Raw genomic sequence first — 24,213 nt, 5'->3', positions numbered from 1 at the left:
GCGCAGGTCGGCATCCCTGGCCGCCCCCAGCTCCGCGGGGAGCACAGCGGGGCGGGTGGGGGAAATAGGGGGGGAGAAGGAGGGCCCTCCCCCGGCTCCTCGGGGCGGCTCGGGAGGCCCGCGGCGGCGCTGACGCCCATCACCGCGGCGTCGGGGCGGGCTCCGTCCCTCTCCCATCCCCCCCCCCCACACTCCCCGAGGCCTGTGCGTGTCTCTGGCTGAGCCGCCAGTGGATGTCGTTGTTCTGTTCCTTGAGCGCGATGTCACTCCTTTAGCATGACCTCAAACGCGGCGGGGGCTGGGACCGCCAGTCATTCTCCGTGCGAGAGCCGGGGCGGGAGGCAGGCGGGACCCAGCCCCGCCGCCAGCCGCACTTTTGTGGTGCCGCCGCCGCCGCGGTCTCCCCTTTCTCCGCGGGGCTGGCCGCGGGGCGGGCGATGCTCCGGGCTCCCTGAGCCGCCCCACCGCCTCCGTCGGCCAAGTCGCCCCGCGGAGCTGCGGGCTAAAGCGGCGGCTCCCCTCCCTCCTGGCCCCACGCCCCGCGGAGGTCGCGCAGGATGGCGCGGAGGGGCGCGGAGGCGCCGCTGGCCCTGCTGCTGGCGGCGGCGTGGCTGGCGCAGCCCCTGCGCGGCGGGTTCCACGGCGTGGGCATGTTCGCCGTGCAGACGGCTCAGCCCGACCCCTGCTACGACGAGCACGGCTCGCCCCGCCGCTGCATCCCCGATTTCGTCAACTCGGCCTTCGGGAAGGAGGTGAAGGTGTCGAGCACCTGCGGGAAGCCGCCGTCGCGGTACTGCGTGGTGACGGAGAAGGGCGAGGAGCAGGTCCGCTCCTGCCACCTCTGCAACGCCTCCGACCCCAAGCGCGCCCACCCGCCCTCCTTCCTCACCGACCTCAACAACCCGCACAACCTGACCTGCTGGCAGTCCGACAGCTACGTCCAGTACCCCCATAACGTTACCCTCACCCTCTCCCTGGGCAAGAAATTCGAGGTGACCTACGTCAGCCTGCAGTTCTGCTCGCCGCGCCCCGAGTCCATGGCCATCCACAAGTCCATGGACTACGGCAAGACCTGGGTGCCCTTCCAGTTCTACTCCACGCAGTGCCGCAAGATGTACAACAAGCCGAGCCGCGCCGCCATCACGAAGCAGAACGAGCAGGAGGCGGTGTGCACCGACTCGCACACCGACGTGCGGCCCCTCTCCGGCGGCCTCATCGCCTTCAGCACCCTGGACGGCCGCCCCACCGCCCACGACTTCGACAACTCGCCCGTGCTGCAGGACTGGGTGACGGCCACCGACATCAGGGTGACCTTCAGCCGCCTCCACACCTTCGGCGACGAGAGCGAGGATGACTCCGAGCTGGCCCGCGATTCCTACTTCTACGCCGTCTCCGACTTGCAGGTCGGCGGGCGATGCAAGTGCAACGGCCACGCGTCGCGCTGCGTCCGTGACCGCGACGACAGCTTGGTGTGCGACTGCAAGCACAACACGGCCGGCCCCGAGTGCGACCGCTGCAAGCCCTTCCACTACGACCGGCCCTGGCAGCGAGCGACGGCCCGGGAGGCCAACGAGTGCGTGGGTGAGTGCCACGCCGCGGGCGCGGCCGCGCCGGCAGACTCGGGGGGAAGGACGGGGAGAGGTCGCTGAGGTCCCCGAAGGGCAGGGAGAAGGAGGGGAGAGAGGAGGACCTGGCGGGGGACGGGGAGCGAAAGGCAGGGGGACATCCAGGGACACGGCGAGCGGTGCGGGAACATCCAGGGACACGGCGAGCGGTGCGGGAACATCCAGGGACACGGGGAGCGGTGCGGGAACATCCAGCGACACGGGGAGCGGGACAGGAACACGCAGGGAGGTGGAGAGCAGGACGAGGGGAGGACGTTGAGGTACCCGGGAGCGTAGGGCAAAAGAGGGGACGCCGAGGGACCCGGCAGCGCGAAGGAGGGGATGTGAAGGCGCTCGGGAGCGCAGGGGACACTGAGGCACCCGGCAGCGCACTGGTGACAACACCGAGGGACCCCGAGGTGCAGAGCAGGGGGCACGGGGAACTGGGGACCACCGTTCAGGGGACGGCGAAGGACAGGAATTTGGGGACACCGAGAGCCCCGGAGGCGTCCCGGGGACGGGGGATACCGGAGGCTCCCGGGAGAGCAAGGCGGGGGACACCGGGAGCACCCGGGAGAGCAAGGCGGGGGACACCGGGAGCACCCGGGAGAGCGAGGCAGGGGACACCGGGAGCACCCGGGAGAGAAAGGCAGGAAACACCGAGGCACCCGGGAGAGCGAGGCAGGGGACACCGGGAGCACCCGGGAGAGCGAGGCAGGGGACACCGGGAGCACCCGGGAGAGCAAGGCGGGGGGCACCGGGAGCACCCGGGAGAGCGAGGCAGGGGACACCGAGGCACCCGGAGGCGTGGGACGGGGGATACCGGGGGCACCGGGGAGAGCGAGGCAGGGGACACGGGGGGCAGCCGGGAGCGCATGACACGGACAGGGGGGGACTCTGGAGCGCCGAGCAGGGACAGCGGGATACTCGGAAGCGCGGGGCTGGGTACACCAAGGAGCTCAGGAGAGGGGATAAGGCACACTCGGGAGACCGGGAAAACACAGTTCGTGTCCGGAGGAGCCCTGGCTAGCTGGGAAGGGTCTCCCGTCCCGGGCAGCTCCCGGCCGGGAGTCCCGCAGCGCACGGAGCGGGGTCCGATCCGGGGAGGCCGGAGCTCGCCGGCAGCCCTGCTCCTTCCCTGGGACACCGGCTCAGAGCCCCGCCGCAAAGCCTCCAGCTCGCCCGAGAGGCTCCGTGCCCGGACGGGGACGGGCCCCGGCCCTGTCCGGGTGGAGAAGGCGGCCGGGCGCTGGGGAGGGCAAAGCCTGCGGCTCCCGTTGCTGCACCTTCAGCGGGTGCGGGCGGCCCCGGGGGGCGGCGGGGACTTGAAGGAGCCCCAAGGCCAAATGAGACCCGGGGAGCTGCCGGTTCGCCCCGTCTCGGCCGAGAAACCGGCACCGACCTGGCTGTAAGTGAGCCCGGGCATCCGGGCTGGCCCGGAGGGGGACGGGGCGTCCCCTCGCCTCTGCCCGGGGTGGGGGGTTTGGGGTGCTCCTCTTGCACATCCCGCCGGCGGCTCCCCCGCATCTTCCCCTCGCGGAATCCCCGCCGGTCCCCGCCTCGCCGCGGTTTCGGGGGCCGGGGCCAGCCCCTGGGGCCAGCCGTGTGCCGCTGGCTGGGGGTGACCCAGCTTCGGGTCTGGGGGGCGCCCCGGGCTCCCCGCGAACCCTCGCCCCGGTTCCCCCCTGCTCCGCCGCCGCCGCCTTGTTTACACGGAAAACACGGCCCCGTCTTCCAAAATATTTGCAGCTCCGACGATAGGAAAAAACCCTCGCCGAGCAGCCGGCGTTGGGCGTTTTGTTTTCTCTTTTTTCCTTTTTTTCCTTCTCCTCCTTTCTCTCCCGTCCCCCTCCCCGCCCCCCCAAATCACAATCAGATGTGTCCCTTGCAGAGAGCGCAGTTTCTTCGCCGGCGCCTTCAACACCGAGGCGCGGCCAAGCCTGGGTTATCTGGCGGGGAGGCGGCGGGGGGGGGTCCCGGTCCTGCAGCCCGGTGGCACCGGGGCACCGGCGCCGGGGCAAGGTGGGGGGGGGTGCCGGGAGAGGGCGGCGGTGCCTGCCCGGCGGGGCGATGCTCTGCCCCGGCCCGGAGCGCCCGCTCCCCGCCGGGCTGCGGCTCCCGGTGGGGCGGAGCGGGGCGGGCGCGGCCCCGGCCCCGAGGCGGTGGGAAGCGGCGGGAAGCGGCGGGGAGATGCTGCTTCCCGGCGGGGAAGGCGGGGGGTGCCGCTCGGATGTGCCGGGGTGTATCTCCGGGTTTGCTCTGCTCCCGTCCCGGCGGGGTCCCTCTGCCCGGCAGCGCCCGGGATGGGGCTTCACGTCCTGATTATTTCTCACCGCCGTCCCAAGGTGGGAAATAATTAAGAGAGGGATTGAGAAATGAGACCTCCTCTTCCTCAGCAGCAGGTCCAGGGGAGCAGGAGGGGCTCAGCTCCCCCCAGGCCTCAGTCCCCTCTCACAAGCAGGGACGAGTTCCCTGCCTGCAGAACAAGAGTTACCGCTATCAGCAATGCCATAAAATTCGGTGCGATCTCGGGGTGCTCTGGGATCCTTGGTCTACTCTGCAGGGTCCCGAAGTTCTCCTGAAAATGCTCCTGTTAAGTTATTATGCTGGCCCCGTGCGCCTACCACCCTTCTCCTTTCCAATTTACTTCCAATAAAAAGGAAAAAATTTCCCAGTTTCCAGTAAAACGTGTGACTTACGTGTCAGGCTTTGCATTTCAGACCATGCACAGTCCTAGACGTGTCAGACTTCTGCAAACGAAAATCACTTAGTTTTTTTCCTTTTCCGCCAACTTTGCTGGGAAGTGAATGTTTTGCAGGGATGAAGCTACCATAAAATAACTTTCCCCTTCCCCTGCTGCACGTTCCCTGGGGCCGTACCTACCAGTCTGCAAAACCAACGGGGACCAAACAACGGCCCTGCCAAGCCCACACCGCCTGGAATAATCCCCCTAGATAAAGATCACAATAACCCCATTCAGCTCCCACCCACTTGCTCGTGACCATCGGCCCACCCTGGTTTCCCTCCTAAATCCAGAGAGAAAGTCAGGCTTTGCGGTCACCCGAGGGCTGCGGAGCCAGCCTTCGCCGGGCAGAGGCCGGGGATGAGCGGTGAGTCGGCGCTGGAGGGACCTTCAACCGCTCGAGAGAGAAGCCAGAGGAGGCCAGACCCTCCTCAGCAGTGGTGGTGAGGGGGTGGGTGAATTAGCCAAATCAGCTGAATTTGCCCCAGGCAGTGGCGTGAGCACTGATTACAATTTCTTTCCCTAATTTCGCTCTTTTTTCTGGAATTTTTTTTTGTTTTGGGGTTTTTTTGTATTTTTTTTTCAACCAAGGAGAAAAATGATAGAATGTGTCTGCTCTGCTTAAAAATTTGGGTGTTTTCTTTGGTAAGCCCATTCCCCCTGCCAAAACCAAATCTTTGTTCCTATTCATGCTTATTTGGGGCTGAAAAAGAAATGCACTGGAGTTTCTGACAAAAAGTCAAAATTTCCCACGGGAACGTTTTTTTTGCCAGCCAGATCTAATTTTTCTTTATCACTTCTTGCTGCCTGCGAGAGCCGAGGCACCGCACGGAGCCTGGCCCAAGGAGATGTTCTCCAGGGACCTGCTCCTGCAGGAGAAGCCCGGCCAGCAGAACTTTTCAGAGTCTCAGGTTCCCATCAGCTTTACCTGGCAAATAACTCATCCACATAGAGCTTGGCCTTACAGCCGGGCTTTGGCCGGGCGCCTGGGAGCTAACATGCTCCAGGGAGGACACAGCTTGGAGGCAAGCTTGGAGGTCTGTTCTCCATCCTCCCTCTCTCCAGCATCGTCGGGCCGGCTCCATTCGCTCAGCCTCAGTCCAGCCCAAGCCCCGCGTCTCCAATCCAGTTTGTCCTGATGAAGCTTCCAGCTCCCCGTGAGAGAAGACTGCAGCTGGAAAAGGCCTGAACTAAAATACCGTTAGAGCTCAAGTGTTGGTGAGCTTGTGTGGATGCATGAAAACGCAGGCAGGGGCTTCGACCAGATTTAGAGACGTCAGTAAAATGCAATCAACACCATTTCACAGTTTCTCACCAACAGTGGTGTTATTTTGAGTGCTGGAAATGAACACGGACAATCGCCGCTTTTGAAACGCCCTTCTGTTTGCATAATATACCTTCGCATTTGCCTTGGCTGGAGAAAGTGCTACTAGACAAGCCCAGGCTGCAGCTCGCTGACAGGCGCTTTGAGAACGACCTCCGGATCCCGTTCCCAGTGCCGGCTCTGGTGCTTCGCAGCCCTTTCCCCCGCAGGGCCGGGAGATGCACCCGGCACCTGCACGGGCCTGACGTCAGTGGTGTTTGCAGGTGCTGGGCGCCTCTCGCGTTTTGGCCCTATACAATGCCTAGAGAGTGTTTAACAATAACAAGTGCGATTGCAATGAGGGAAAGGAAACATATTGTGTTTTCAGATACGGGATTTGGCACAAGCCGCACACGGAGCCTGGTGTCAGGCTCTGCTCCACGGTATGCGCTGCATTAAGGTCCCCAGGCTGGGATGTGTCTCATGTCAGAGCAATTTGCAAGCAAGCCTCTCCTCCAGCTAAAACCAAACTTCATCTCAAACAAGGAGGGGACCAGGAACTACTAGAGAACAGCCTGCCAAAGGCTCCCAATGAAAAACTTCCTTCCAGACAAAACTGGGGCTTTATCATCTCAGTGGTGGCCCGGGGAGCTATTTGCAGGACAGTGCTTACTAAAACAGCTGGTGGGCTCCCCTCCATCCTCATCAAATCCTTCCACAGCAGTGAGTTCTTCTCACTCTGGTCCTGCAGAGGGATGACAGGACTGTAGGGTTTCCTTTCAGGGAGTTCCTGGTGTCCCTTATTAAATTTAGGTGATCCCTTTTCTTTAGCCTGCATTAATTATCTCCACTTAAATAGCCTTCATGGTTCTGATCCCATCTGTAATCATTTTCCCCAGGGTCAGCACAGTGGGGTGTGAGACGATTCCTTCCCATTCCCTTTGGCCTCCAAATGGGACAAGGAGTCAAGCTGGTGGTGACCGATGGCTTTGGGTCCACTAGAGCGTGCCTGCAGCCACCGCTCGGCTGGGCGAGCAACCCCCGATGCCTGCTGTAGGGTTGAGGCACCCCGGGAGCACGCAGGGGAGAAAGTCCTGGGGCCACCCATGGGTGACAATGGTTCACAGTGGTTGAGATCCATCAGGGCAGGAAGGACTGGGCTTGTGGGAGATGTCATGAGCCAGCGGTGTGCCCAGGTGGCCAAGGAGGCCACCAGCCCCCAGGCTTGTGTCAGCACTGGTGTGGCCAGCAGGAGCCGGGCAGGGATGGGGCCCCTGTGCTCGGCCCTGGGGAGGCCCCACCTCGAATGCTGGGCTCAGGTTTGGGCCCCTCGGGACAAGAAGGGCCTGGAGGGGCTGGAGCGTGTCCAGAGAAGGGCAGCGGGGCTGGGGCAGGGTCTGGAGCACAAGTGTGCTGGGGGGCGGCTGAGGGGGCTGGGGGGGTTTAGCCTGGAGAAGGGGGGGCTGAGGGGAGCCCTTCTCGCTCTCTGCAGCTGCCTGAGAGGGGCTGGAGTGAGGGGGGGGTCGGTCTCTGCTCCCAGGTCACCAGTGACAGGACGAGAGGGAACGGCCTCAAGCTGCGCCAGGGCAGGTTTAGGTTGGAGATGAGGGGAAATGTCTTCCCTGCCAGAGCAGTCAGGGGTTGGCACAGGCTGCCCACGGAGGTGGGGTTCAAAAAACGTGCAGACATGGTACTTCAGGGCATGGTTTAGGAGGCCTGGGGGTGTTGGGTTGGTGGTTGGAGTTGATGATCCTAGAGATCTTTTCCAACCTTAATGACTTTATGAGTCTATTTCCTTTCTGTCTTCTCCTCTCCTGTGGTGATGCAGGGCTTTGCAAATGGTCCATCTCAGAGGGGGGACAGAGGAAGAGAGGGCTCTGCCTGCAGCAGAGTGGGAAGTGGAGTGGGGGGTAAGACCAGCAGAGCTGGCAGAGACCTGGTGGGGCAGGGGCACATCCGTTTCACCCTCTTCCCCTTCGGTTCCTGGCACCATGGTGGGATGAGAGTCAGGCAGAGGACTTCAGTGGCTTTGTAAATCCCTCTGTGAGGAAAAGGGGGGCCTGAGAGTCCCTGGCGTTTACTCTGCTTGTCTCTTCCAGAGGGACGGGGAAGGTCACAAGCATCCTTTCTCTCCTTGTAAAGCAGCGACATTTCTTATCCGACCAAAGATGCTCTGAGGAGGATTTCCAAGGTGCCCATATAGGATCCCCAGGGTGCCACTGCAGGATCCCCAGAGTGTAGCACCCCCACCTGCCTGAGATGGCTGCTGCCGCCTGGGTCTGGGCAGCACAACACGGCTATGTTCCTGGTTTGAGCCAGCCAGGCAAGGCTGACAGGTGGATTTTGGAGACGCTGCGTGCTGATACTACCCATTACCTTCTGAGGATATTACAAATAGTCAAAATTTCTCATATCCAGGCTTGTCTTGTTCCCCTGTGCCTCAATTTCCCCATTTATAGAGAGTGAAGGGGGGCTGTGCAAAACGCTTTGAACTTGGGGTAAGAAAGGCGTGAAGCAGTATCATGGCATCCTTGTGCCTAGAGAAACCCTGCAACTGGGGCAGCTTCACCAGCGACATGGCACCAGTGGAACACCACCAGTGGCAACTGGAACAGACCCTGTGTGGGCTGGGCTTCTCGTGGCACCATGTGCCATCTACAGAGCCAGAGGTCCTTTGCACCCCAGCCCTGGTTCAGCTCCCGGTGGGTTTTTCTGCATGGGGAATTGCAGGAGCTGTGGGTAACACTGTATTGCTGAGCTGATGGGTGCTGTAGCCATAGAAATATGGGCCCATAAGCTGCTGAGACTCCCATTGTAGCCTCCCAAGCGGGCCTTGCATGGGCAGAGCTTTCTCACAGGCTTTTATTCTCAGGAAGCTTAAAGTTAAACTGATTTCCAACAGAAAGGTTTTTACACCAACAAACAAACAAACAAAAAAGCGCAGTTAAGGCTAAAACAAAACCAGGCTTGGCACTCTGGGTTGGACACTTGCCTTCCCTTGAGCTTGTCCACGGCTAATCTCTGCCCTCCTCTTTCTGGGCCAAAACATGTCATCCTTATTCAGCCTACGCTGTCCTCGCTTCGGCAAACTCCCCGTGACCGCCCGGGGGGACGTGCTGCCTCCCCAAGGATGGAGCGAGAAGCATGCGAGGGCTCTTGAATCTCCACTGCCTGTAGGGATCCTAAAAACACTCCCGGGATTCTGGTTTTCCCACCTGGCCCATGAAGGGGGGAAGCTGAGATATATTTTAAATATATCTCCCCTTCATCCTCAGGGATTGAGATGGACTTTCTGACCATGGAGGGTTGCTGCCTTCTTTGGCCCTAGCTCTCTCCTGCCTCCCTTTTGGGATGCCCTGCTTTTTGGTACCATGTTTCTGGAGGGTTTTGCACTTATTATGGGCTATTGTGTGCCAGGGCTGGGCTGTGCAAGCAGAGTTTTCCTGGGGACCTTCCAGAGGGTTTTGGGGTGCTGTGATAAGTTGCTTCCCCAGCCAGTTTTGCCTTGGGGGATGTGCAGGGCCAAGGAGATCTTGGGTCAGGACAACAGGAACCAGCTGGTTACCTTCATAGCATTGCAGAGGTTGTACATCATTTCACCCCGTGTTGCTGTCAAACAGTGGAAATAAACCCAAACCAGTCCCAGACCCACCAAATACCACATCCTACCTTTCCTAGAAAACACTGACACAGCTGCCTGCGGCACAGGGCACCCCAGCCCTTGCCGTGGCAGGGCTCAGACCTCAACATTTGGGGGCGGCTTCGCAGCCCCAAGACCCAACCCCACCCCGATCATTTATTTGCAGCATGTTCATGATTGCACCAAACAAGGTCCCCCCAATTTTTCAGGCAGCAGCAGGGGAAGTAGAGGTTTTGCTGCCAGTATCAGCACATGCAGACAGCTTAGACCTGGGAAAAGGCTTCGGCAGTGGCAGAGCCCAGCAGTCACATCTGCTTCATCCCCAGGGTGTCTCTGGAGCGGCGGCTGCCGTTTGGCCTTTGCGCTGCAGTCAGCGGGGGACATTTCCTTTGCATGACCCCAGCTCCCCTCCCCGAGCATCCCTGCCAGATCCCCGCTGCTTCCCGCATGGTAGCGTGGCGGAGCCGGGGAGCCTGGCACGGCCGTGGGGCTCAGCCTGGCTCTGCAGCCCGGCGTTTTGGGGGAGACGGGTCTGCACTTGAGCAGGAATCAAAGCATGGCTCATAAAGAAATGGGCCAGATCCTCACCTGGTGCAAACCCAGCTCTGTCTAGTGGCAGCATCTCGCCTCCACCAGCCACGCTCCGAAAAATCCCTGATGACTGGGACGGGGCTGCCTGGCTGAAGTGATGGGCAGGCTTTTAAAAAGATATCTGTATAATAGCTTTCATTTGTAGGGGGATTAGGATGCCCTGGGGACTGATAAGGAGACAGGGAGGCTTTTCCTGCTCTGTGCTGGTGCAGCCGGGGGGGGCTGCTGAGGGGAGCGGAGCGGGGGGCTCGGCTGCCCTCGCTCCCTCCCAGGCGGGATCAGCCCAGGTCTGCAGCAGGGATCAGCAGCACGAAGTGGCTCAGCCACACGCTGGCTGGGAGTTCGTGTTAGGCTCATCAGAAGGCAGGGGATTAACTGGTGGGAGGAAAAAATGTTGTTTTTTAGGTAGATACTAAATAAATAGGTTCTGAGCTGGGACAGTGCAGGCACTCATGTCAGCAGGTGGCTGGGGATGGAGGAGGCATACAGCTCAGCTGGGACCTTGAGTTATGGATTTATTTTGAGCAGCACTGGCTTTAGTGGAGACTGAAGTTTAAAAACAACTGGAGTGATATGGCCAGAGAGATTGCTTCGTCCCAGGGCTCAGCAGGGATGGGGCTGGGCACCCCAAGGACTCAGCTGGCACAGGAGGGACTGCTGCATCGGCAGCGCAAACTAGGCACAAAATTGCTGCCTCTCACGACATGTGTCGCCTGTGCAAAGTGACCACTGCATCACCAGGGAGTGCAGCAAGCAAAGCAAGCGATAGGCAGGGAAAGAGCCCAGTTTCATGTCCCACACACAGCTGTGAAAGCAGGGAGGGTGCAGGCAGGAGTTTTCCTTCCAGACTTTTTCAAAGTGTCTTGTAAATGATGGGGGGGTTGAAAATTGTACCTGCACCTCCCTCCCTGACAGAGGACTGGAGGCTGGGGAAGGAAAAAGCTCCATTCCACACTCCCCTCGAAGCGCAAGCTCTTTCTAAATTATTTCATGGGAGGTGATGGGCTGGCAGGGTCCTCTGGCTTTGCCCTCTGGCTGTTGTCACCCAGGTTGTGGTATCACCTGGAGAGGGACCCCCCCTTGCGCTGAGCCCGGCACAGGGGCAGGGTGCCCCGGGGTGCTGTGTGGGGAGCTGCAGCCCCCAGCCCCGCTCCTGTGATGTGTCCCTGGGGATGGCGGAGCTGGTAAAGGTAAAGGATGAGCCCAGGAGACTTGCCATCTTCCACCTAAAATGATCAGTGGGAAAGATTGTGTGGGTAGGCGAGCAGGAACGCCAGCGCAGGTGAGGGCGAGCAGACTTGGGGGTGTCTCAGAGACAATTTTTTTCCTGCTTGAGAGTCAAAGCTGCTGCATCTCCCCTGTTTGGGGAGAGGAGGGTGGAGAGTCAGGACCCTACACCCAGCACCCCTAAATTCACCTGGAAAAGGGCAAAAGCAACATGAGGGGCAGCAGCAGCCAGGGCAGTGATGCAGGCTGTGAGCATCCAGGCCCTGCGGGTTTGTTTTACAGCAGATTTTTGACCTGCTGCGGGGAACTTCTGGGATGGGAAACACTTTCTGACTGGGGAGAAGCAGACACAGATTCGATGATGGGGCGTGATGGAGCAGGAATAGCATTCCCCAATTTCTCAGGGTGCTAGGAAGTGGGGAGATTTCTTCCCCCCCCCACCCCCCCACCCCACCCCAGGTGGGGATTAGAGAAGAAGTGCAGGCGGAGAGCTGCTGGCTCAGCAGTCCCCACGTCGCGCAGCTCGCTCTCCGGGCTGCGTGCCATATCCGTGCTGGGTCTGTGAGCTCCCAGCTTGCGCGAGGCGAAGCCCAGCTGTTCCATCCCCGATCACCGTCTTTACACACGCCTGTGTACTTCAAGTTTGCAGATTCGGATGGGAAGATGGATGCCCATGTCATCTTCCCCATGGTATTTCGGAGCCATCCATCACCCTGATCCCTAACCAGGCTGCACTCTGTGGCGCCGCGTGGGTTATTTGGATTCGTGCTTCATTTTGACAGAGTATGAGTATTTTCACGGAAGCTCCATGGGGTGAATTAATGCCCCTTAATGACAGCCATCTGGATATTTAGAGTCCAGTCTTAGAGAGTCAGACCATAGTGGATGGAGAGAGCAATGACAACACATCTGATTGGAAAAAGGGATTGTTTTTATGCGCACTGGGGATTGCCCAGTGCCTGGCAGCCCCGTGCAGCACCTTGGTTTGCTCTCACAGCCCCAGAAGTACTTTCCTTCAGGGGCCAGTGCACAATCTGTGGTTGATCAGGAGATGCTCTGGGAAGAGCTGAGCCATGTGTGCAGAGAGGTGGGGAGGGGTGAGGGAGGCACAGCGCAGGCAGGTGAGACCTGAATCTCCCTGCTCTCAGCCTCCTCTTCTTCATGCTAAACCTTCCCTAGAGACCGCTCCCCATTCAGGGAGGCCCTGGCTTTTCCTGGACCGCCGGCCACCACAGCATGTAGTAATGCATAACGAGAAGGAGCCTGTCCCAGAAGCAAATCCAGTCCTGGGGGATGAGACAGGAGTATCAGGACGCTGTAAATGGAACAGGGAAGAAGGAAGGTAAATGATGGGCAGAGCTGCAGATAGGAGAAAAAGGTCTGGTTTTAAAAATGAGCCATCGTGGTGCACAAGATAGCAGAGCAGCTCACAGAACATCCTTGGGATGGCCAAAGCTGTCTGCTCCCTCCTGGTGCTGGCAAGAAGCTGTTGTTTTCCAGCCTCATCTGATAAGCGGCGCAGAACCAGCCAGGCAGCCGTCGTGCATTTTGCCTTCCTCTGGCGTTGCAGGCTGTCCCGAGCCTGGCTGTTTACTCGCTCATCCGCCCGCCCTTTTGCAATAGGGAGTCAGTTCTGGTTAATGTTGGAGATTGTAACGTGATTACCGAAAGTCTCATGAAATTAAATCACTTTGCTTCAAAGCGGCCGGGGAGGGGGAGCGTCTCTCTGGCAGCGGGGATGGCCGAGCGGATATTGAAAGCAGACTGGTAGCCAGTATTGCATCGCACACAATTGAGCTCTGACAGTGTGAAGGCAAATACAAACAGCAGCTTGTGTTTGCACACAAAGGCTCTGTGCACCAGTATCCCCGGCCCTGTACTTTACACCCTCAGCTCTTGGGCAAAAAAATCCTGGGAGGGTAGGAGGGAGGGAAACTCCACTGAATATTTAGAAATGAATTGAACTGTGCAAACATGCCATTGGGAAGCTCTCAGTGTAACGCTTTGGATCAGCTACCCGCCGGGGCTGGAACACAACTGCTGGACTTGAAAGGGCGACTTTCACGCTGAAGCAAAACTGGACAAAAGAAGATAAATGAAACGGGCTCCCGGCGGGGTTTGGTTTGTTTGTTTTTGTAACTCGGCTAATATTCCCGCATTGTTCAGCCCAGCGGCCCAGTGTCTGTCCTTCACACGCTGCTCGTAAATCGGGGCTAAGCAGGCAGTGCAGGCAGCAGGCGGTGCGGGGCAGGGAGGGGATGAGCCCCTCTGCTCGGGGCCCTGAGGACCCTGAGGCTGTCCTCTGTGGCCGTCGTGGTGCGGGCAGCGGGATGCTCTGCGTCTACGGGGTCTCGATCACACCACACTGTGCAGGCAACGTCTGAGCTGAGCACAGCCCCGTTAATTCCCAGGTGAACCTGGATTTAGCCCGTGGCAGTTTTGGGCACACGGTCCGGGCTAGCAGCGGGAGGGTTAGGAGGGTCTGTGGACCGACGCAGCTTTGCTATCAGTTCATTCTGCAGCTGAGCGTGGCATGTCCTAACGATTTCCATGGAGCTGGCAGCAAATCTGCTGAGATTTGCCCAAGCAGGGACCTCCCAGACAACCTGCGGGTACCAGCGGTGATGTGTCGACTGCCTCCATCCCATGTCCGGCAGCAGAGCGAGGAGCAGTGCTGGTCGTCGCTGGGCTCTGTGCGTGCCCAGGGATGTGTCTCTGTCGAGCTCTGAGTCTGCCCAGGGCCGGGGGATGCTGCTTTTGTGGGATGTGCAGGATCAGGGCACTGCAGGGTCCCGAAACCAGTCCCACTGGACACAGCCAGGTTAATACAGGCACTCACTTGATTTTAAGGGAAAAAGACCCCCAAATACAAGCCTTTTGAAAAGTCACTTGCCCCCAGAATTTTAGGCGAAGAAGCAGCCATGTCTAATACCACAATATTTCTCTAGTTAGTACTGAGTAAGCAAAAGCTTAATAATCAGCTGTATAATAGTTTTGATCAAATCAAACAGCAAAAATAGTGACACCTTTAAAACATTAAATAGCGTTTAATATACTCAATGGCATTTACTTCTCACAAGCCTCTGCGAAACCACCAAACAGTCACAAAAATTTGGCAAAGTGATTTCTCCAGAAATCCAGCCCCCCAAACGAGCTGTTAGTCTCCACAAAGTTTCACCCAATCAAAAAAAAAAACAACAAATCCCGACAAAACCCCAGACGGCACATCACATGCTTGGGGTGACCAAAGAAATCCCCTGATTTGGGTGACCAATGAACGTCCCCAGTGATGAAAAGCGAACAATTTGTCGGCAGCCCATGCACTTGAAAACGAATGATCCAAATTATTCAGAAAGTCTCCCTGGATAGTGAATCCATTGAAAGGGGATCGAGACGGAGTCATAAATTATTCATTACCCGAAAGAGAATGAAATGCAATAATCATAACAATAATAATAACAACGACAATCGCAACACTAACGACAGTAACAGGAATTCAGCCAGCTCTGCTGAGAGAACCAGGGAGGCACGAAGACTCACAGGCTTTATTTTCCCGTTATTCCACCCCCCTTTTAGAGCAGCTGTGTCAAATAAAGGGATGCAAAGTGGGTCAACATTTGGAATAAATGTATTTATTGCCAATAATTTGACTCACTTGCCTTGACGAGGGGTGATATAGTTCGTACTCTGGTCCTTGGCAGCGAGAAGGTGCACGAACTCACACGCATCGCTGTTAATTGCTTAATATAATGAATTTCTCAGGGTCTTGGACTACTTTTAAGGAGTCTGTGGAAGTGGCTGCAGCAGAGGCATGTACTGTACCACTGTCTCTGGAAAATTTATAGGTGTCCATGAACTGAAAGAGAAGTGGAAAGTGCTGGCCTAACACACATCCCTGGGCTTCGACTCTTCCTGGCTTGAATGGGACCTTGACTGCGGTCACCCGGGATCCTCCGAGGCAGTAACAGAGCTAAGGAGAGGCCACAACACTTGTCACACAGCCCGCGAGTTTCCTGTTGTCGCTGGCACGCATGTTTTTGGCTGAGAAAACGCTGCCGCCAGATACGCCGTGTGCCTGAATTTGGTGCGTTTCAGCTCTCCATCATTTTGCTGCCCTTGGGAGCCGAGGTTTCATTCGGGTATATTTCTTTGGGACCCTTTTCCACCAACCCCCCCCGGAGGGATTTTCTCCACGGGGAGCGCGCTGCCGGGCGATGGCTGGGTGATATTGAAGATTCAAATACATTTATATGCTTGCACTGTGTTGTAAAGCACCCGACTACAACTTTGGCATGCAAATGAATTCCCGTCCGCAGCGAAGGGGCTCAGCCGTGGCACTCGGCCATCTCCCAACGGTTTCCCACAGGTTGCCCCGTGTTTGCAAGGGGGGGTCGGAAGGGCTGTAGGGTCCCTTGGCCGCCGATGCCCTTCCTCAGGGCTCTCTCCACCTGCTGCTTTGGGCAAGGAGAGGGGAGATGTCCGCTGTTTTGTGCATGCAGAAAAAAAAATGGCATTTTAAAGGCTAGGAAGCAGCAGGTTGGGCCGGGAAGGAGCAAAGCTCTCCCTCTATATGACTCCATCGGCTTTGGGTGCTGCAGTGGGTGCACATGGTTTGGGTTGAGTGGGTCAATGTTGCAGCAAAGTGGGGCCGGTTCGGCACGATGGAGCCAGCCCGTGGGGACTATTTTCGAGACCGGTGTGCCGAAATACATAGTCATAAAGCCTGAGTTTTATTTGCTTGCTGAAATAGCCTGCAGTTTGGGCTCAGCCCTCCTCAGGTGGGGGAAGGTGTGAGAGGATGGGGGAGATGGGAGAGAGGCAGAGGGGGGTCCGGGGCTGGCGGGGCATTGCGGGGTGCCCGTCTGCTGGGCCTGGTGGCAGCGAGTGTTGGGGTTTCGTGGTGTGGTGGTGCCTCTCCCCATGGCCACGGCGGGAGAGCGAACCTTGTAGATCCTCTGCTGACGGGCTGCTGTAACGCAAGAAGGAGAAGAAAGAGTTCCTGCTGGCATTTTTGTTGGAAGTTGACTGTTTGTTAAGTGGAGCACGGTTTTCATTACCAACTCCATTTTGGTACAATAAATCACAAACTAGGAAACACACTTTTGGCCTAGATTCTGCCCTCAGTTATGAGTGGCAGTAACCAGAGGCAAAATCCAGCTTCAGCTTCAGCGTTGCGGCCCATATGTTCACCTTTTGGAATTAATTTCTTCTGGTAATTTCTGTGTAATTATACAGCATTGAAGGCTGATTATATGCTTCCTCTCATGGGCAATTAATATTGCTGATCTAGTGCCAAGGGTGCACTTTGCACCGTACAAACCCGTGAAGAGGGACGAGCTCGGCCTCCAGCGCCTGCCGCAAGGTAACAATCTGGTCCCTGTTACCTTCAGCGAGGTGACTCTGGGCCCCCCCCGGAGTCCTCAGAGGAGACGGGGCCACCAGCTAGCGATCTAGTGCAGACCAAGCACTTGCTGTTCAGCTGCAGAGGGAACACCGAGTGTGTGCATGCTCCAGCTGCTGCTGAAATATTTGGGAGGTCATTTCTGCTGAGCGGGGCTGGAAGAACCTGTAATTGCAACAGATGCTATCCGGCGGCGGCAGCCCCGTGGGTGAGCAGAGCAGCTCATCTCCCCAGTGCAATAATCTAATTTATATCTCATAAGACAGTTTTATTTTTGTGAATTACCAATGCCTTTTTCTGCCAGTGAACTGGCAGATCTGTGCAAACTCCCCGGGGCTTCGGCCGCAGCCCTTGCTCCTGCTTGAGACAGGGGGAGTGGAGAGTCGTAAAAGAAACTTCTCACATCGGGTTATGGTGCCTATAAAATTAGCCCCGTTAGAAGCTGGCTGCCCATTTAAACAAGCAATTTAAACGGATAACAAAGGCATCCCCTCGCCCCCCTCACAGCTTCTGTAAAACAACTGAGTTTAAGTGGATGGAAAGAAGAGGAGAACAGCGATGGGTTTGCCTGAGTCAGGCTTCTGCATGGCTCGGGCACTGCTGCTGCGGCGGCATTTGGGTTTGTTTTCTTCCTTCTGCATGCAAACGGCTTCCTTCGAATGAGGTGGAGAGAGAAAGCTAGTCGGAGGAGGAGAAATAATTTCTAGTTTCACCACTGATTTCTGTGGGCTTTGGATGGAGCCCTGCTCTCCCTCTGTGCAATTTGTTCTCCCCATCTGGGTTTGGGCAGAAGGTCAGGCTTGGCTGCACGTGGGCTGTGCTCGCACTGATGAATTCGCTCCTGTTCTGCCAGATGCAACAACATAACCCCAAACGGGAGAGTCTGAAACCAAATGGGGAAGGTGCTGTCTCCAGGAGTTTGGCTGCCCTGACTGCTGGGGTGTGGGGTCGACCTTGCTAACACCCCCTTTGCAGCAGGAAGGCTCCCCCAAAGGCAGCCCACAGCATTTTGCAGGATGGTGGGGCATAGGCCACACTGCTGCCAGCTCCCTCCGTGGCTCCAGCTGCTTTCTCAGGGTCCTCGAATGGGAGAAGCAGCAATTTCTCCTCCCTTGCTGGTGTCTGGGGCCAGCTCTGTGTCCTAGGCTGTCAGAAGACAAACGCTGCTTTGTTGGTGGTGCCCTTTCTGCTTGTGCTGAGGTATATCGTTCTGAGATTCACTCACTGTCAGGGGGAAATGAATAGCAAAAATATGGAGAAAGAGAATTTTCCTGCATCTCCATGCATCCAGTAAAGACCAGCTCAGAGAATCAGATACCCTTGGACAGGGGCGTATAGCCTCACCATATGCCCAATTCCAACCCTGCGGGAAGTACTTTGCATGTCACTCCATCACCTCTCACATCTGTGCTTTGGAGCTTAAAATAAAACTTCATGCTCAATCCCAGCTTGAAACCTAAGGCAGCAAAATGCTACCCAAGCTGCAAGTCATTGTTAGGTTTCAGAGTGAACGCTCCCTCACAAAGGCCAGAGCATCTTGTCCCTACTAGCTTGTGCCACCCATTAGCTGTGACGCCATCATCCATTCTCAGACAGCTTTCACTGCCTCCCCAAACCTCAGCTCCCAGGCTCATATTTTCCCGTATCCCATCCTTTCACGGTGGCAGAAAGAAGCCAGGAAAAGCAGGCACTGAAACCCATATATGGCAAAGGGTAAAAACCTCCAAGTTCTGTCACAGGAGAGAAAACCAGCTGGTTTCACCCTGCAGCAGCCGGGTGCTAAGGCTGTACACAGATCTGAGCGCTTTGGGGGGATGAAGGGACAGTCCCAGGTCTGTCCCTGTCCCCGGGTGGATGCTGGGGAAGCAGCCACAGCCGCTGAGCAGCCCTCCAGTCTCCCAGCCTCGGAGACAGCCTCCTGAGAGTTTAATTTTTGGGAAGCTTTAACATCCCCAGCTTACCAAGCGCTGAAAGAAAGGTCAGCTAATCCTTCACAACGTCTGAATGAATTCAGGCCCAGAAGTGAGATTACTAAACAGGGGAGCGGGAGGCTGGGAGAGCTGCATGGATACAGGGACCCTTCCCATAGTCAGGCCTGGCTTTCTAAAGAAATGGACCTTTTATTTCAGTTCTCATCCCCCGGGAGAGGGGAGGAGGGTGGGCAGGCACGGCTGAAGCACCCAGCTCCCCTCCCCCCGCAGCAGCCCCGCGATGGCAAACACAGGCAGGGTTTGGTGGAGGGGAGCCCCAGAAGAGAGCTGAGCAAGGGTCCTTGTCCACGGGATGGACAGCCAGGGCAGCCAGGGTGTCCTGTGGAGACTGAGCAGCACCCACAGCCTGAGCATCCCCGCTGGATACCATGCTCTGGGTCTCAGCTCAAGCATTTGGGAAGAAAACCCCCAAAAGCAAGGTCCTTTTGTCCCTCCTGGCTGCTTCAGTGGCTTTTGACCTGTGTCTCTGAAGGCACCAAGGTCCCAGTGCTCCCTTTGCCTGAGCACCAGGCACTCAGATGCTCCCGTGCACCGGGTGATGCTAACTGAACCCATGAATTTAAGGCAATGTGGCCATTTCTGTGTCCTCACCACTCACCACTGTGCTTCAGGTCCCCTTTGTGGGACCCCCAGAGAGGCCACCCAGGGGACCAAGCTGTGTCCGAGCCCAGCTGAGTGGGACAGGATGGGTGCTTGGCCACCTCTCGGTGCAGCACCCCTTCCCAGGTAGGGCAGCAGGCAGGGTGCCCACAGGCAGCCGGTCCCTGGGCCGTGCCAGGGGCTGCGGGGCTCTGAGTCCTTTGTGAACCCCCGGGGTGCTGACATGACAGGACCACTAAGGACTCGCTTTTCTTCTGCAAATCAACTGTCCTTCTCAATGCTGGAATAGCGGAGCCCACTGAATGCAGGCAAGAAGCAGACCCCCGGGGTGTGGATGCACTGCGGATGAGCCATGGTAACCTGGCTACAAGTGTGACAACGCAGACACCCAGACCCCAAGCATCCCTGCCAGGCTCCCGAATCTCCCCAGATTGGGTATTCAGGCCACAGGGTTTTCTCTATTGACCTCGAAACACTGCTCTGCATGGGAGCATTTTCTTTCTTTCTCTCTCGGTAACTGCAGAATCAAGTGTTTGCAGTCAAAAACTTTTGCTACCACAGTGGCAAGCTGGTAATCTAGCCAGGAGCCACTTGCCCAGTGGTGGGCCTTCATTCTCAAGGTCCAGGGGCCAGCTAGGAGAAAATGGAGAGCATGCTTTTTCAGGCACACCGTGGCACATCCAGCAAAGTGGGATGCTCCATCAGCACGAGCAGAGCACCCAGTCCCATCACGTCATGCAGAGCTGCCAGGTCCTGTCCCAGTCCTCTGCCTTCCCTGCAAAGCACTGGGTGCCCTTCCCCAACTGACTGGGGATCCCTGATGAAAAAAGCCCACCCAGCCAACGGAGCTCCAAGTGAACAGCCCCGAGGTCAGACCTTCTCCGTGGCTTGGTTTTTCTTGTAGGCATCCTGTAACAGGCTGTAGCAGTGGCTGAAATGCTGCCTGGCCATATGACCCCATCAGCGCTGGGTGAAGTACACGGGTGCTGCAGGTTTGCAGGTCCCACAGAAAGCTCAGCGCTTCCCAACTACTCCAGGAAAAATGGCACTGGGAGACTAACGGCTCAGCCCCATCCAGCACCCTCATGGGGCTGCATGGTGCTCCCTTGGTCCTGGCGGATCCCTCCTGCAGGGACTAAACTCCTCCTGGCATTGAGGAAGAAGGATCTGTGTGATGAGATGTTCTAACAGCTATGGGCACAGCCATACAGATCTGTTCTAGATGCATCTGTGATGCTGTGAAACGCAATGTTTAGCTACATGGCAACTTGGATTCTGAGACTCCTGAACAGTAAATACCTAAATTACAGCTAGGAAATACTTAAACTCAGCCCCAAGAGGTGGCATTCACTAGCAGGATCATGGCAGGGGCATGAAGGTGCCCTGCAGGGCTCTGGGATGTGCTGGAGCTGTCAGCCAGGAGCAGCTTTCCCTCAGGTGTGATACCTGTCACAAGCAATAGAGACAGCCCAGTGCCACCAGAAGCATCTTTAAGAACAACCTGCTGGGATTAGCACGTGCGGGAAGAAGGCAGGGACTCACACGGAGGGAGAAAGGTGCAGGGCAGTCATGAGCAGTAGGGTTAAAACCAGCCCCATGTGTCTTTTGGGGAGATCTTTTTCACTCAGTTTGTGGGGAAGCTTCCAACTGTGGCCCTGATTAAAAAACAAATTGATGCTAGGGTACCTGGGCATGACATCTGGTGTGCCATTGCACTGCCATGGGGAAACTGAGGCACGGGTGGGGGAACTGACCAATTAGCAATGCAGTGGCAACCAGAGAGACTCCCTGGGTCAAGTTCTCTCTTCTTTTTCCTGATCCTGCACTCGTGTTGCTCCAATTCTTGGTTTACTGGAAGAAAAGAGAGAGGCGACTCATACTCACCGTGCTGGGGAGCATTAATGTGAAGCTTGAGGTGCGGGGGGGGGGTGGTGTTTAGCTCAGCCTGGACTGGTTTCAGGCATATCTGAAAATTTCCATCTGCCTCTTGCTGGGCTGAAATAGCTATAATCGTTAACCACAGGTGTCTATGGGCGATGAACAGTGAGTCCCCTATCCCAAGAGGAGGGCGAGAGGGGGTGAGGGCATTGCCAGGGGAAGAAAAGAAGGTGACAGCTCTGTCTTTGGCACAATGGGAGGGTCCAGCCGCAGCCCCTGCCCAGGGTAAGCGTCCCCTCCTGCCCAAGCCCCGTTCCTGCTGCGAGCTCATCTCAGCCTCCCCGTCAATCCCCTACGCAGCTACCGCGTCCTCCGCAGACGTTGCCCCCAGCTATTCAGCCGCTCTCCGGATCATTAAGCATATTGAGCAACACCAGTCCTGTGACTGGTTAATTAGTAAAGAGTTGACTAATTAGTTAATCATGTTTACCAAGTGCTTTGAAAGTACTCAATGTTATTATTTTTAATTATGACTGCGCCCCAGGCGCTGTTCACCTCCCCGCATGCCAAGCCTTGCAGGGTTCAAACTCTTGGTCTCTGCTACCCGAGGCTGGCTTTAAGATGGGAATTTGCCTCTTATCCACTGGTTACCAGGTTTCCTTAATAGCCTCTTGTGTGGGATTTTAGAAAAGCCCCTCACAAAGTCTTCATATACCCTGGCACACTTAACTCGCTCTTTCAAAGCCGTCTTATCCATTAAGGAGGCAGGACTGGCTCTTGCAAAGCCATTCACAGTAATGCCTTTGTGCACACCTCATCCCGCATCCCTCTCCTGACCTTAATAAAAGATCAGCTGATATCCAGGCCTGCCCTCCCATCCCAGCCTGGGAGGCTCCAATCCACAGTGCCATGGACACCTCTGTTTGGGAGCCTCCCATCCAACATGAGAGAAGCCAAAGCTTCCCACCAAGAGGAAAGCAAGGTTATTCCCACATCTGACTTCAGGCTGGTCAGAAGGAGAAGACAATGTTGGTGGAGGGCAGGAAGAGAAAGTGTACTGCAAAGATTTCATCTACTGAGAAGAATGTGAACGGGATTTGTTAGTCAGGGGAGAGGCTTGGCATCGTTGAAGAATCAACAAGTCTAATCATCTTGGGACTTTCTTCATTCATAAAAATGTCTTCAGCTCATTAAGCAATGCCATAAAAAGCCCCAGTCACACCTTATCACTGTGCAATCTGAAGAGCAGTCTTCTAGCACCAGCTGCAGAAATAAGATGCACCTCCACATAGCACTGAGATAGAAGAAAATCTGGTGCTCGAGCAGACAATAATCTCTAAAGGTCACACAGGGCTGCCACAGGAGCAGGGTTTGGGAACACTTCTGCCCCTGTGAGTTGATCGGGGGGTGCATGGCCAACCAGAGTACATCGTATGGTCACTACTCCAGGATGTGTCTGCTTAGTACTGCTGCCGTCACCCAAGAACCACAGTCCCCCAGTTGCAGCTGGAAGCTCTTAGCTCATGTTCTTCTAGAAATCTCATAGTGGTGTATTGTCCGGGCTTACCACCTCCGGGTAACACTCGCTTCGATGGCTGCTGCCATCCTTGACCTGTGCTTACGGTGATGTGGTTGCAGAATCACGGACATGTTGGTTGGGAAGTAGGAAGGTGTTTCCCTTTGCACTCTGAATTTCCTTCTTGGAAATCCCTTCATGGCTGCTAATGAAGGCCGGAGCAGCCTTCATGATGCCAAATAAGCATCAGTTAAAATGCCAGCAACAAGTGGGAATGAGTCCCAGCCTCAGGCTCTGTAACTGCTCCTTAGACTGGCCACGCTGGTCAGAAGAAATGACCTGTTGGTGCAGGATCCTGTTTCCAACTTGAGCAGCACCAGACTCCCTGGGGCAACCATATGACAATAGCTGACTGGTACATTCTCTGTAATTTAGGAGTTTCTGAACCAAAGATGGCACTCTTGTAATTAGTTTTAGTAGCATATTAGTAGTAATAGTAGTTTAATGGCTTTTGCTTCTATGGATCACACATCTGGGACTTTTTAAAGTTCTTTATATGTATTAACTGGTATTGGATAGGGGCTTACAAGTGGTTGGGACCGTTTGGAATCCAAAAACTTGATCCTCAGTTGTGTTGCATTTTGTCTACCTTTTCACAAATGTCAGGAGGCTATAAGGTCCCCTAGTCTCCACGTATGCAATGGCCCCAGCACATTATCTCCCTTAAGAGCGACCGCCCACAGGGCTGTGCAGCAGAGGCTGGGTTAGTGGCCGTATGGGGCACGTACAGGACAGGCAGAAGCACTGGAGCTCAGCTGAGTGTCTTGCCACAAGATAAGCTTTCCAGCGTGTCTGTTCTTCTCCCCACTATCCTCCTCTCACGTCCCGTTTTTCTGCTCCACGAAGCTCTTCTTGCAGTCAGCGAGCGCCGGGAAACCTTTCCCATCCTCCCCATGCCTCAGTGCTGGGGTAGGGAGAACTCGTTTCCTCTGGAGTCCTCCTGGGGCAAGGCAAGACCTCCAGCCCTGCTCCTCAGCCTGGACGGTTGATGGGGTGGCTGGAGTGCCACGGCCAGACGTCTCCCCCGGGTGTCAGAGCAGTCCCTCTGGCCCAGCCCGGCCATTGCCTCAACATTTCCATCCAGGAGGAGAGCCTGCTAAATCTCTTTCTCTTCAAAAAGAGAGAGAAGCCAAGGAAGTCTGGAAGGGAGGGGAGACACACACATCTGCACCTGGGAAATGTCATGTTTGGTTTTTCAACCCAAAATGGGCAGTGACAGCAGCTCCGTGGGGGCGTAAGTAGGGGAAGCAGTGCAGATTTATAGCTGTGGGTCATGCTTGAGCTGAGCCAAATATTCTGCCTAGCATCAGTTTTATGAACAAGATGAAGTGCAGAACCTCAAGTGCAAGCGTCCTGTTAGAGGAGAAACACTGGGAGAGCAGTGGCAGGGAGTGCACTGCGAGAGGCCATCCTGCCCCTCTCCCTGCTCTGGTCTGGGTCTCTCCTCTCCAGGCTGGATTTGGGCAGGTTGGGGGTTGCAAGGACCAAGCATGAGCAGGCCTCAGCAGGTCCTGGCTTCGGTGCCACAAGCCCGTAGAAGTCACGCAGCGTAAGCCATAAGCAAAGCAGCCGGAGGCTGAAGCAAACAGGAGTCAAGAACTGCCCTCTTTCAAAACAAAATAAAATTCACAGTAATTCCCAACCCTGCAGGAGGGAGGA

General features: G+C 56.5%; 1 protein-coding gene across 1 annotated transcript in view; it reads left to right on the top strand.

Moving 5' to 3' along the window:
• Positions 1-334: 334 nt before the first annotated feature.
• NTN1 (netrin 1) overlaps positions 335-24,213 on the top strand; it is a 108,658-nt gene continuing 84,779 nt past the window's right edge. Inside the window, exon 1 of the mRNA XM_064467264.1 lies at positions 335-1,581. Within this exon, the coding sequence (XP_064323334.1) occupies positions 558-1,581 (1,024 nt within the window). The 5' untranslated portion in view covers positions 335-557. The remainder of the gene's footprint in view (positions 1,582-24,213) is intronic.

Source organism: Phalacrocorax carbo, chromosome 16, assembly GCF_963921805.1.
Source record: "Phalacrocorax carbo chromosome 16, bPhaCar2.1, whole genome shotgun sequence".
Taxonomy (NCBI): Eukaryota; Metazoa; Chordata; class Aves; order Suliformes; family Phalacrocoracidae; genus Phalacrocorax; species Phalacrocorax carbo.
This window is presented reverse-complemented; position numbering and strand designations above follow the sequence as displayed.